Source organism: Pelmatolapia mariae, linkage group LG2 (assembly GCF_036321145.2).
Source record: "Pelmatolapia mariae isolate MD_Pm_ZW linkage group LG2, Pm_UMD_F_2, whole genome shotgun sequence".
NCBI lineage: Eukaryota > Metazoa > Chordata > Actinopteri > Cichliformes > Cichlidae > Pelmatolapia > Pelmatolapia mariae.
In genome coordinates, this window is record NC_086228.1 from 895,001 (window position 1) to 907,270 (window position 12,270).

The window sequence follows — 12,270 nt, forward strand, 5'->3', positions numbered from 1 at the left end:
CAAATATCTCTCCATCATCTTCTCAATATCAAACTTTCAACTTGCTCTCCTCTGATACTTGGTCCTCTTTTACTCCTGTTACATTACAAGACATCAGAGGGCTGCTTTGTCATATAAAACAGACTTCAAGCCCCCTTGATGTCCTTCCATCTTCATTTTTCACTAGTGTGTTTGATTCAATTGGCCCCTGTATTGTGGAAATGATAAATACTTCTCTTCATACTGGCTCAGTCCCCAGCTTCTTTAAACAAGCTATTGTTGAGCCAATATTAAAGAAACCCCAGCTGGATCCATCTCTTCCTAACAGTTATAGGCCAATATCCAAATTGCCTTTTATATCGAAAATTTTAGAAAAAGTAGTACTAGAACAACTTAACTATTTCCTGGATAAAAATGCTGTTATGGACACTTTCCAGTCTGGTTTTCGTAAATTGCATTCCACTGAAACGGCCTTACTTAGAGTATCTAGTGATATCTTGATGGCAGCAGACTCTGGAGAATACACAGTGCTGGTCCTGTTGGATCTCAGCTCTGCTTTTGACACTGTAGATCACAGTATCATGATAAACAGACTCGAGAACTTGTTTGGGATTACTGGTGTTGTTTTAAAATGGTTTATATCATATCTGTCTGAGAGATCTTTTACTGTTTGCATGAATCATGTCACATCAGAATCAACAGTTTTGCCGTGTGGGGTACCTCAGGGATCTGTCCTGGGTCCAATTCTCTTTTTACTTTATGTATTTCCCCTAGGCCAAATTATTAAGCGCTATAAATATATCTCCTATCATCTCTATGCTGACGACATCCAACTATACTGTTCCTTCAAAATGTCTGAGTTTTATAAATTGTCTAATTTAAGTAATTGCCTGACAGAAATCAACAAATGGTTATATGACAATTTTCTCCAACTAAACTCTGATAAAACAGAAACTCTAATTATTGCTCCAGACCACATGGTCCCAGAAATTAGACAGCATATCAGCTTCTTAGACCCTTATGTGAAATCAAGCCTTAGAAACCTCGGTGTCATATTTGACAGCTCGATGTCGCTTGAGCAACATTCTAAGCAGCTGGTCCGAAACTGTTGTTATCATTTACGGAATATTTCAAAACTCAGACTAATGGTATCAAAGCTTGAACTTGAGATGATTATTCATGCTTTTATTTCTTCTCGTTTAGACTATTGTAATGGCCTTTTTACTTGTTTTAACAAATCCGCCTTAAATCGTCTTCAGACTGTGCAGAATGCTGCAGCACGTCTCTTAACAGGCACCAAGAGAAGGTCGCATATCACTCCAGTCTTGGCCTCCCTTCACTGGTTGCCTGTAAATTTTAGGCTTCATTTTAAAATTTTAGTTCTAACCTTTAGGGCCCTACATGGTCAGGCTCCTCAATATTTATCTGACCTGCTGAAACCACATACATCTTCTCGGGCTTTAAGGTCATTAGATCAGAGACTGCTGGTGGTACCGCGCACTCGTTTTAAAACTCGTGGTGATCGGGCCTTTCAGACTGTGGCACCACGGTTGTGGAATTCTCTCCCATTGTCTCTTCGCTGCACGGACTCCATTGATTCTTTTAAGAAACAGCTGAAGACATTTTTATTTAGAAAAGCATTTGATTAATTTCTTCTTATGCTGTTTTTATAGTTTTGTTTTACATTGTTTTATTTTCTGTTATATTGTTTTTATATTCCCATTTTCTGTGTTGTAAAGCACTTTGTGATTTTTATCTGTGAAAAGCGCTATATAAATAAATTTTACTTACTTACTTACTTACCATTACCCTAAACCTAACCATAACCTAATTGTAACCCTGACACTAAAACCACATTTTGAGTGTGAAAATTGCTTTCAACCCCGTGGGGACCTGGACTTGGGTCCCCACGGTGCAGAAAGTCCCCACCAGTATAGTAAATGTCAGGTTGTGGTCCCCACCAGGATAGTAGAAACCCGTACACCCACACACACACACACTCATGTGTGTGTGTGGGTGTACGGGTTTCTACTATCCTGGTGGATAGTACACACACACACACACTCATGTGTGTGTGTGTGTGTGTGTGTGTGTGTGTGTGTGTGTGAGTGTGTGAGTAAATGCTTGTTCGTGTTCAATTGTCAGACTCAGACTGATGTTGTTGTCTTGTTGGGGAGGTTACCTGATGAAGCGTGCAGGCTCACCTGTCTGTAACAGCATGTATGAAACACACCTGAGCTCTGGGCTGATTTAATGAAGACGTGAGCACAGGTCACATGACTCAGAGGCTGTTTAGGCTGAAATCCTGCTGCTCTGCTCTGAGTGACCTGCAGACATTCACGTACCTGTCCCAGCGGCACCTGCTGACTTAGCTCCTCCCTCAGCTGCTGAAGCTCCACCTCCAGCTGTGCCTGGTGTCTGCTGCTTTGCACTTGTCTCTCCCTGAGAGCCTGCACCTCCATCCTGAGTGCAAACAGCTCCCCCTGCTGGACAGACATGCTCTGAAACACAGACAGACCCTCAAGCAGTCAGGTGGGCGTGTTAAACAGTGACACCTGCAAAATAACACACTCACCTGTGTGTGAGACATGGCTAAGTCCTCCAGCTGTCTGCAGTGCTTCTGAGCATCCTCCAGGTGGAGCTGCAGACTCAGATTTTCAGCCTGCAGAGTGTGTACCTGCTGCTGAGAGCGGTGAGCCTGAAACACACACACACACACACACACTCTTCATTTACCAGATTCATCAGTAATTAGACTGCACATGTTCATGACCGCAGGAAGTAAAAATGAAGCCAGGGTGGAAAACCTGCGTTATCTCTGATGGCCACCAGATGGCCACACTTCCTGTTCTATAGAAGTACGAGAAACCAGCCTTCTGAACTCTGACCTCTGCCAACAGTTTGATACAAAGTCAAATTCATTCTTTACCTTTTGATCATGTGACTTCAATCTGCATGCTGATTGGCTAATGACTTCTAGTTACTCGTCTTTTTAGTCAGATCCGCCCCTCCACACCACATCTGCTAGTTTGCAACCAAGATGGCGCTGGAGGAAACGTTAACCTGAGGGCTTCAGAAACCAGTGAGCCTTGTGACGGTGTCAGCCTCGCTTCCTCATGAGCATGCTTTTATTCAACGCAGCTCTTGGGTGACTAAGCCAGCAGAGGGCGTGCTGTGGGTGCAGCTGGGCCATCACTGGGTCGGACTCAGTGGACTATTTTGTATTAGCGTTCTGCCAATGTGTGCTGATTGGTCGGTTAGGACAGGATGCCCTCCTTCGATGGCGCTCGTCAGACAGACATCAGGAGGTTGTGGTGGCTGCAGGTGATGCTACCACGGGGCAGCTGCTTGCCTCACACCCCAAATCAAAGTGGAAGGTACCATAAAGTGTCTTGATGCATTCTCAATCATCCAGGTAAGTAAATCTCTAAAAGTTGGTTCTGTTCATCTGGACGTTTTCAGTGGGAGAAACGTTTCGTCACTCATCCAGGTGACTTTTTCAGTCTCAGCTGACTGCAGGTTTCCCCAATCTTATAAACAGTACATTTGCATAATGACTGAAACCAGCCCACTGAAGGAACAATGGGCTGGGAGGTCAGTTCCTTCATCATGATTATGCAAATTCTCATGACCATTGAGTAGAGCAAGGCAATATGACCAAAAATATTTATCACGATATACATTTGAAAATTAGCGATAACGATATAACTGACGATATAATTGACACGAGACAAAATACTTTACAACTCCACAACTTTATTAGTGCAAAAAAAATAAAACCCATCAGTGTATTTTCACTTAAACAAGCAGCTGTTTTTTATGTGCATTAAAGTTATATAAAAATTTAACAGTGCAAATGCAAATTCCTTGCTGACAGTTTAACCAAAAGGCATTTCCAGTGGAAATTGGCTGACATATCCTCAGCATAACCATGTATAATATCCACAAAACTTAAAAAGAGGTTATACACACACAATACGGTAATATTATGTTGATGCACAGTACATATCACTCCGCCAGGCTCCTGCCTACGATAGCCGTAATGCTCCGACAATCCATCAAGCGGTGCGGCTTCGTAGCTTAGCAAAGTCGTACTGAAACATTTGACAGATTTTCGAGCGCCGTGTAGCACATAACATCGTTTCGAGGTCAGTAAACACAACCAGAGTTCATACATAAGGCACACGGGATTATAAGGGGCACTGTCGATTTTCAGAAAAATCAAAGGATTGATTTTAAGTGTGCCGTATTTTCCAAAAAACACGGTAATAACGACGGCCCGCTAGCATGCTCTACCAAAAATAGTGCTTTGTTGTGTATCTGACGGACGAAAGCTAAACCAGTTCCACACCACTGAAGTTGCAGCATTTTTACAAACCAGTTCTGGTTCATCTGTTTCATTCAACGATCCGCTTTCGCTCTTCTCATTCTCCGTCGCCGCCATGCTTTTTCCGCTATGTGCGTATGTAAACAAAGGCACTGCGCATGCGCGTTTTACCCATAATCTATCGCCAAATTTCATTTTCTTATCGTTGTCCGACATTATACCGGTATTACCGCGAACGGTATGATATGGCCCAGCCCTACCATTGAGCAACAACCACTGATCAAAACCCACTGATCAATGGCCATGAGTCCCATTCACAGAGAGTTGGTGAATGGCTGCAATCACAGCATTGTAAGATGGTGACAGATGTACCCTTAGGCCCCCTCCTCGATTCAGAGATGGTCTTTCCCTTTTCACGTAAATGGCCTCCTTGACTCCGCCCTCAAACCAGCGTTCTTCCCTGTCCAGGATGTGTACATCCTCATCATTGAAGGAGTGTCCACTGGCCTGTAGGTGTAAACAGACTGCAGAGTCCTGGCCTGACGAGGTAGCTCTTCTGTGTTGTGCCATCCTCTCAGCCAGAGGTTGTTTGGTTTCCCCGATGTATAAATCCTGGCAATCCTCCTGGCACTTAACAGCGTACACTATGTTACTCTGTTTGTGTCGGGGGACCCGATCCTTGGGGTGGACCAATTTTTGGCGCAGCGTGTTTTGGGGTTTAAAAGCCACAGAGACCCGGTGTTTAGAAGAAATGCGTCTCAGCTGCTCCGATAATCCTGACACATATGGGATCACTACAGGTTTTCGCTTGGGCAGCGGTTGACCTTCTCTCCTGGATCGGCTGGAGCTTTCTTTTGGCGCCTTCCCAGCTTTGACAAAAGTCCAGCTGGGATAACCAAATTTACTCAGGGCCTTCTTGATGTGATGTTCTTCTGCCTCCCTGGCTGCTGTGTCAGTGGGGATGGTGTTTGCTCTGTGTTGTAGCGTCCTGATGACACCCAGTTTGTGCTCCAGTGGATGATGAGAGTCAAACCTTAGATACTGATCCGTATGTGTAGGTTTACGGTACACGTCAGCTTTTAGATGTCCTCCATTACTGATGGAAATCTCACAGTCTAAGAAGGCTAACCTGCCACTTTTCATATCCTCCCTGGTGAATTTGATGTGTCGGTCCATCGAGTTAATGTGATCCGTGAAATGTGGAATGTCCTGAGATTTGATTTTCACCCAGGTGTCATCCACATATCTGAACCAATGGCTTGGTGGTGTTCCAGGGTAGGATAGCAAAGCCCTCTTTTCAATTCAATTCAATTCAATTCAATTTTATTTATATAGCGCCAAATCACAACAACAGTCATCTCAAGGCACTTTATATTGTAAGTTAGACCCTACAATAATAGATACAGAGAAAAACCCAATAATCATATGACCCCCTATGAGCAAGCACTTTGGCGACAGTGGGAAGGAAAAACTCCCTTTTAACAGGAAGAAACCTCCGGCAGAACCAGGCTCAGGGAGGGGCGGGGCCATCTGCTGTGACCGGTTGGGGTGAGAGAAGGAAGACAGGATAAAGACATGCTGTGGAAGAGAGACAGAGATTAAAAACAGATATGATTCAGTGCAGAGAGGTCTTGATAGGTTTATGATAGGTTTGTAGCATAAACCTATTCGCTGGAACGTTCAAGACGATTCTACTACACAGCAAAGCAAGGCACAAGCAGGCAAAGTTCTTTATGTTTCTCGTATACGAGGAAGACCAACTGGAAAAACGCCGTTCCTTCGCTTGACCCCAGTTGCTCTCGTCTGCTCCCTCGTAACACTGCTCTTTTATTGAGGTTACATGAATATACATAGGCTCATTAACATAGGTACACATGTGAACAAAGAGTACTGTCTGTGTGTGTGTGTGTTGGGGGGGGGGGGGGGGGGGGGGGGCCTGGAAGTCCAGCAGTTCATCTAAACAAAAGGTACTTATACTAAAACAGATATAGATGTGTTTGCTATACCATATATCAGTAAGAGAAGATACGAGATCTCTCATGACCCTAGGGTGTGAGTGTGTATGCCAGAACACTCTGGAATGCACACAAAGTCTTTGCAGACTACTAAAGATCACACATCCTATCACTACACAATCGATTATACACCTCTAAGCATATATGGTTAAATATTTCTAAGCATAAATGACAATCAACAATATAACCCTGACAGTTCTATTAACGCATAGTGAGTAAGAAAGGTGACTGGAAAGGAAAAACTCAATGCATCATGGGAATCCCCGGCAGCCTATGTCTATTGCAGCATAACTAAGGGAGGATTCAGGGTCACCTGGTCCAGCCCTAACTATATGCTTTAGCAAAAAGGAAAGTTTGAAGCCTAATCTTAAAAGTAGAGATAGTGTCTGTCTCCTGAATCCAAACTGGAAGCTGGTTCCACAGAAGAGGGGCCTGAAAACTGAAGGCTCTGCCTCCCATTCTACTTTTAAATACTCTAGGAACAACAAGTAAGCCTGCAGTGCGAGAGCGAAGTGCTCTAATAGGGTGATATGGTACTACAAGGTCATTAAGATTTTCCACTTCTTCCATGTACAAATTGGCCACAATGGGTGAAACTGGGGAACCCATGGCACACCGATGTTTCTGCCTGTACCCACATAGCAAAATTGGTATAGCCCGGATCTGGCCCACGCAATGTGCCTACACATGGCCCACATACCGCAAAGAATGATGGCCCTTTGGTGGGCCAGATCAGGTTTGCCAGAGGTGGCCCACACATGGGCCAGCACAGGACCACCAGTGTGTCTGCAACTGGCCTCGTGCTGGCCCATGTGTGGGCCACCTCTGGAAAACCAGATGTGTAAGTTGTTTGCAGCCACAGGCCAGTTGCAGACACACTGCTGGCCCTGTGCTGGCCCAGAACAGTTTCAGCTCTCGCCCCAGATGTCAGCCTAATGTGTACCTTAATAAAGCCATGTAATAACAACATGTGCCGAAACATAATAGTGCAAAAGTAACATGACGAAACTGTATGGACTGATTTTTATATGCACTTTTCTACTCTCACTGATTACTCAAAGTGCTCTATACAACATGCCACATTCACACACTTTCTCTACACTGAATGCTTCCTAACTACATTCATACACATTCACACTCTTCACTGGAGGAGCCAGGGATTGAACCACTAACCTTCTGATCAGTAGGTGACCTGCTCTACCTCCTGAGCAACAGCCACTCAGTGGTAAACATGAGTAAACCCTCACTAGGTTTTGGATAAAGTGTACACTCACAAACCTGTCAAACCTACATTTGAAATGTTGGCTACCATGGCAGTATAGTATTGCAACATGGCATTTGGATCTTCTAAGTAAAATAGGAAAATAGGAACATAAATAGTGCCATCGTTGCCAGACCTGGCCCACATCTGGTTGACATACACCCTGCCATGACACCAGTCAGTCAGAAGTGCCGGCTAGATGCCGGATCCAGGCTAGACCTGTTTTCTATGGGCCTGGGCCACATAAACCAAACCACAATCGGGCCAGATTTGCCATGCTATCACATAAATAGTGCCATCTATGCCAGGCCTGGCCCATATCTGGATGACATACCACTTACAATGCCAGAAGTCAGCCAGCAGTGCCGGCTTGACACCAGATCTGTGCCAGACCTGTCTGCTATGTGGGTAGAACTGACCCTTGTATGTGAAATAGGTGGAATGAAGACACAGTTCCAAAAGCAAACACACTTGGTCGATGCTGAGAGTGGTCCTGTTGCTGAGGTTGGGGTCATCCTGTAATCTCTTACGGACTACCTCCAACGCTTCCGTGACTGGGATGGTGAAGAGAGATGTAACGTCGTACGAGACCATGGTTTCATCTGCCTCCATAATTACATCTCTCACCTTCTCAACAAAGTCCAGGGTGTTCTGGATGTGGTGTTCAGAGCTGCCCACCAGCGGGTTGAGGATCGAAGCCAGAAACTTGGAGATGTTATAGGTGACAGAGTTGATCATGCAGACAATCGGTCTTAAAGGTGCACCCTGTTTATGTATCTTCGGTAAACCATACAGACTTGGTGTAGACTCCCCTGGGTACAGCCTGTGGTATGAGGTTCGGTCGATAGCCTTGTCTTGTTGTAACTGCTTCAGACAGTCTATCACCCTCTTCCTGTAGCCACTTCCTGGGTCTCATTTCAGGGGCTCATAAGTATTTTCATCACTGAGTAGTGACAAAATCTTCTCATGATAGTCTTTCTGGTTTAGCAATACTGTGCACCTACCCTTGTCTGCCGGAAGGATGATAATGTTGTTGTCATCACTAAGTGATGTGAGTGCCTTCCTCTCCTCCATGGTGATGTTGGATGCTGGGGGCTTTGCATTGCTGAGACAGGCCGAAACTTTCGTCCGTAGTTGCTCTGCTTCCACTTCTGCAATATTGTTGTTACGAATTGCTGTTTCTGTGGCTGTGATCAGCTCCACTAGCGGGATTTGTCTCGGTGTGACAGCAAAATTCAACCCTTTAGCAAGGATGTTTTTCTCTGTTTGGGTGAGCTGTCTGTCAGACAAATTCTTCACCCACTTGTCCTCGGTGTCCCATCCTTGTCTCTTCTGGCCACTCAGGACACTCTCCGTATTTTGCGGTGGTTTCCGACGTACAATAAGTAAGTCAAACTTCCTTTGTTGCCTGGTCTTAGACTTCTTGTGCTGTGCTAGACGAGCCTTCTCAGTGAAGTCAAAGACCTTTTTAACAGTATTCTCATCTAAAGGCATTGTCAGTCTCTGTCAGATCCGCTCCTCTTGAGATTTTAGCATGTCGATGGTAAAATTTGTTTGCCTCGCCTGTTCATGAAGCAGCTGGTGCTGTGCCTTCTGGAGGATTTTTGTTGCCCGAAAGCCTTTAACTGAAGAGCTCATTTGCAGACTTTTAGGAGTAATCCTTTTCTGTCGGCATCTGAGGCTGAATCTCAGATGGTTCCTGTAATCAGCCATCTTACGCGCTGTTTGCTCATACTGACGTACAAGCTTTAGGCAGTCCTTGCTAAAGTGGGTTAAATGTCTTGATGCATCCTAAGTCATCCAGGTAAGTAAATCTCCAAAAGTTGATTCTGTTCATCTGGACATAGCGTTTTGTGGGAGAAACGTTTCATCACTCATCCAGGTGATTTCTCCCACTGAAAATGCTACGTCAAGATGAACAGAATCAACTTTTGGAGTACCGTAAAGTGGCTTGTGGTGCTGTGAAGTGATGTTCACAGGAAGATATTTCGCTACAATACAATCCTGTAAAAAGTCTACAAGTGGGGCTGCATCAGCAACTCGAGCCCTTCCATCAAACCTTCCAAAGGAAAAACAGAGCACCGCCCATTCTGGACGAGGTGGAGAGCACCACCTACGGACCGGAGCTCTCTCGCTCCGAAGTCCCGAACACAACCATTATCATTACTAGGATGATGCCAGCGATGGACAATAATCACGGCGTTTCCCCGGTTCATCAGGTGTGTTTGTACCTGCTCCCTGAGTCCTCGCAGGTACTCCTGAAGTCCAGAGATCACCTCCTCCAGCTCCCTCTGCAGGGCCTCGTTAGCCAGAATCTGACCTGAGGACGAGAACCAGGGTCCGTTTATTAACCAGATACCAATCAGAGGGCTCCAGTCAGAGTGCCGCTCTCTCATTGGTCTGATTTCTTCTCACCGTCGGTCAGCTGCTGCTCCAGCTCTTTGATCTCCTGTGTCTCCGCGGCGATGCGTGACAGCAGGTTGTCAAGGCGACCCTCAAGCTCACTCTGCATCCTGCTCATCCTGCAACAGCTCAGTGGTCACATGGGCCTGAGAGGGAAAAATGGCAGCCAATCAGAATGTTGATTTGCACCACACACACACACACACACACACACACACATACACACACACAGGTGTGTGATGTCACGGACTCTGATTATCACTGAATCTGTATTAAAACGTGAAAGTTTGAAAATAAAAAACTGTTGATCACAAACATGTCTAATTTTCACAATAAAAGACCCAGGATAAATATATCGACTTTAAAAAAATAATTACTTCAAAATAAAACTTTTAGCCAAGCTGACTTTATTTATAAAGCACTTTAAAAACAGCTATCACTAACCAAAGTGCTGAACATAGAATAAGAAAAAATATAAACACTAAAAATAAAAATACAATAACATTAAACACTATAGCACCGACATCAGAAAGACAACAAAACACAAATAAAATGAACATTTCTATACTGGGTTAAAAGCCAAAGCGTGCAGGTGGCTCTTCAGACCAGATTTAAAAACATGGAGTGAGGAGGCCTTTCTAATCTGTAATCAGTGCGGTCCACAATTTGGGAGCCACAACTGCAAAAGCCCGATCCCCCCGGCGCTTCCGATGTGTCCTCGGCACATCCAACAACATCTGGTCAGCTGATCTAAGAGACTCAGAGACCACTGCACAGTGTTCCAAGTGAGACAGTAAAATACTGTATCCACCGTGTCCAAGTTAAGTCTAGGAGAACCGAGACCACATGATCACCTACACCTGTCATTAACAACTCTTCTGTGCTATCCAGAGAGAGAAAAAGGAAGCATGGACATAAAGTTTGATCAAACAGACGGATCCACGTTAGCTTTAGTTTTGCAAAGTCAAACTCAAATGGTCAGTAATATTTATATGATCTGCTGTCGCGGCTCTGTGGAGGACATGGAGTTAGGCATCCTGTGGAGGATGAGCTAACTCGCCTGCAGCTCTGCTTCGACCCCGCACCTCCTCCTCCTCCCCACCCTGCCCTGCCTGACACGCCATCCTCAGAGTTTCCTCGTGTTGGCGTGAGGAAGAAAAGAAGCTGACAGTCTTCAGTTTGTTTCACACATATTTAATACCAAGTATGAGTTTCCTGTGGAGGTAAAGCAGGCTGTCTACTATTGAGAAGGTTGGTAGCTCAATTCCTTCAACCTGCATGTTAAAGTATCTGAAGTGCAGGTGTCCCCCGATACACCTGTGTTTGCTTCAGAAGCATCGAAGTGAATGAAGCTCAGAGTAAAACCTGCTGAAGCTGAGCACCAGGTGTAGTCCTGGGCTCAGACTGAGATAGGAAGCTTCACAGGATGCTGTGTGGTGACGACAGTAACATCAGTCATGCCTCTGATCCAAGGAAGTCTGGGAGCTCTGAAGGATTCAGACGTGGTGAAATCTTTGTCTCCTGTCCTCCTCCTCCTCCTCCTCCTCCTCCTCCTCCTCCTCCTCCTCCACAGATGTTTCTGTGAGTCAGAAACACCGGTTTGTTTCCTCTGCAGTGCATCATGGGACATCACAGACACCCTGTTCTGAGTATAAGGACGAGTTGTTGTTGTACTTACTGTTCTCAGATCAGTCTGGTCTGTCCTCCACGGGAGCTGCTGACCTCCTCTTCTTCCTGCTTCTCGTCTTCGTCTCTGTCACTTCACAGTAACCATATCTGCTCCTGTTTCCTCCGTTACAAACTCCTTTTCCTCTCCTCCTCTTTGAATCAACACAGGAAATCTTCCTCCCAGCCAATCACAGTCCACCTCTGTCCAACAGGGACCAGGAAAAGCTCAGTAAGCCCCGCCCCTGAGATGAAACCCCTGAGGGGGAGGGGCTTTTTAAAGAGACGGCGACCTGCAGCTCTGAGTCTGAACAGGATACATAAATAAACACGTGAATAAAACCTCCGTGTAACTTTATAAAGTCAGTAAACTCAAACTGAATTCCAACTTACAGAACATTTAATAAAAAACTATCGGCGGCTGTCACTGCTGAGTTCACGGAGCAGAGAGGGTTAAAGGTCTCAGTCCTGCTGCTGCTCACAGGCTGTTAGAGGAGCTCCTCCTCCTCCTCCCCAGAAGAGTCCAGCAGGAGGAGGCCCTTCCTTTAAGGGAAGGGTCTCCTCTGCTCATGTGCTCTGCTCCTGATGATAACAGGGGCAAGCTCAGGAGCTGGGTTTCT

The 12,270-nt window shown here is 45.3% G+C and overlaps 1 protein-coding gene across 5 annotated transcripts in view; it reads right to left on the reverse strand.

Moving 5' to 3' along the window:
- The window catches only part of LOC134638706 (centriolin-like), a 32,053-nt gene extending 20,104 nt beyond the window's left edge, over nt 1–11,949 (reverse strand). For 4 of the 5 annotated variants that reach the window (XR_010095278.1, XR_010095277.1, XR_010095279.1 and 1 more), the window contains exons 1-5: nt 11,664–11,949; nt 9,998–10,131; nt 9,814–9,902; nt 2,555–2,677; nt 2,325–2,480 (exon numbers count right to left, since the gene is read on the reverse strand). Coding sequence is in view for 2 of the 5 variants with exons in the window: in XM_063489540.1 (XP_063345610.1) it covers nt 2,325–2,480; nt 2,555–2,677; nt 9,814–9,902; nt 9,998–10,103 (474 nt within the window). In the remaining 3 variants the exon portion in view is untranslated. Of the gene's footprint in view, nt 1–2,324; nt 2,481–2,554; nt 2,678–9,813; nt 9,903–9,997; nt 10,132–10,553; nt 10,934–11,663 lie in introns of those variants that run through there. The other variant, XM_063489548.2, reaches the window with a different exon arrangement.
- Between the last annotated feature and the right edge of the window lie 321 nt (nt 11,950–12,270).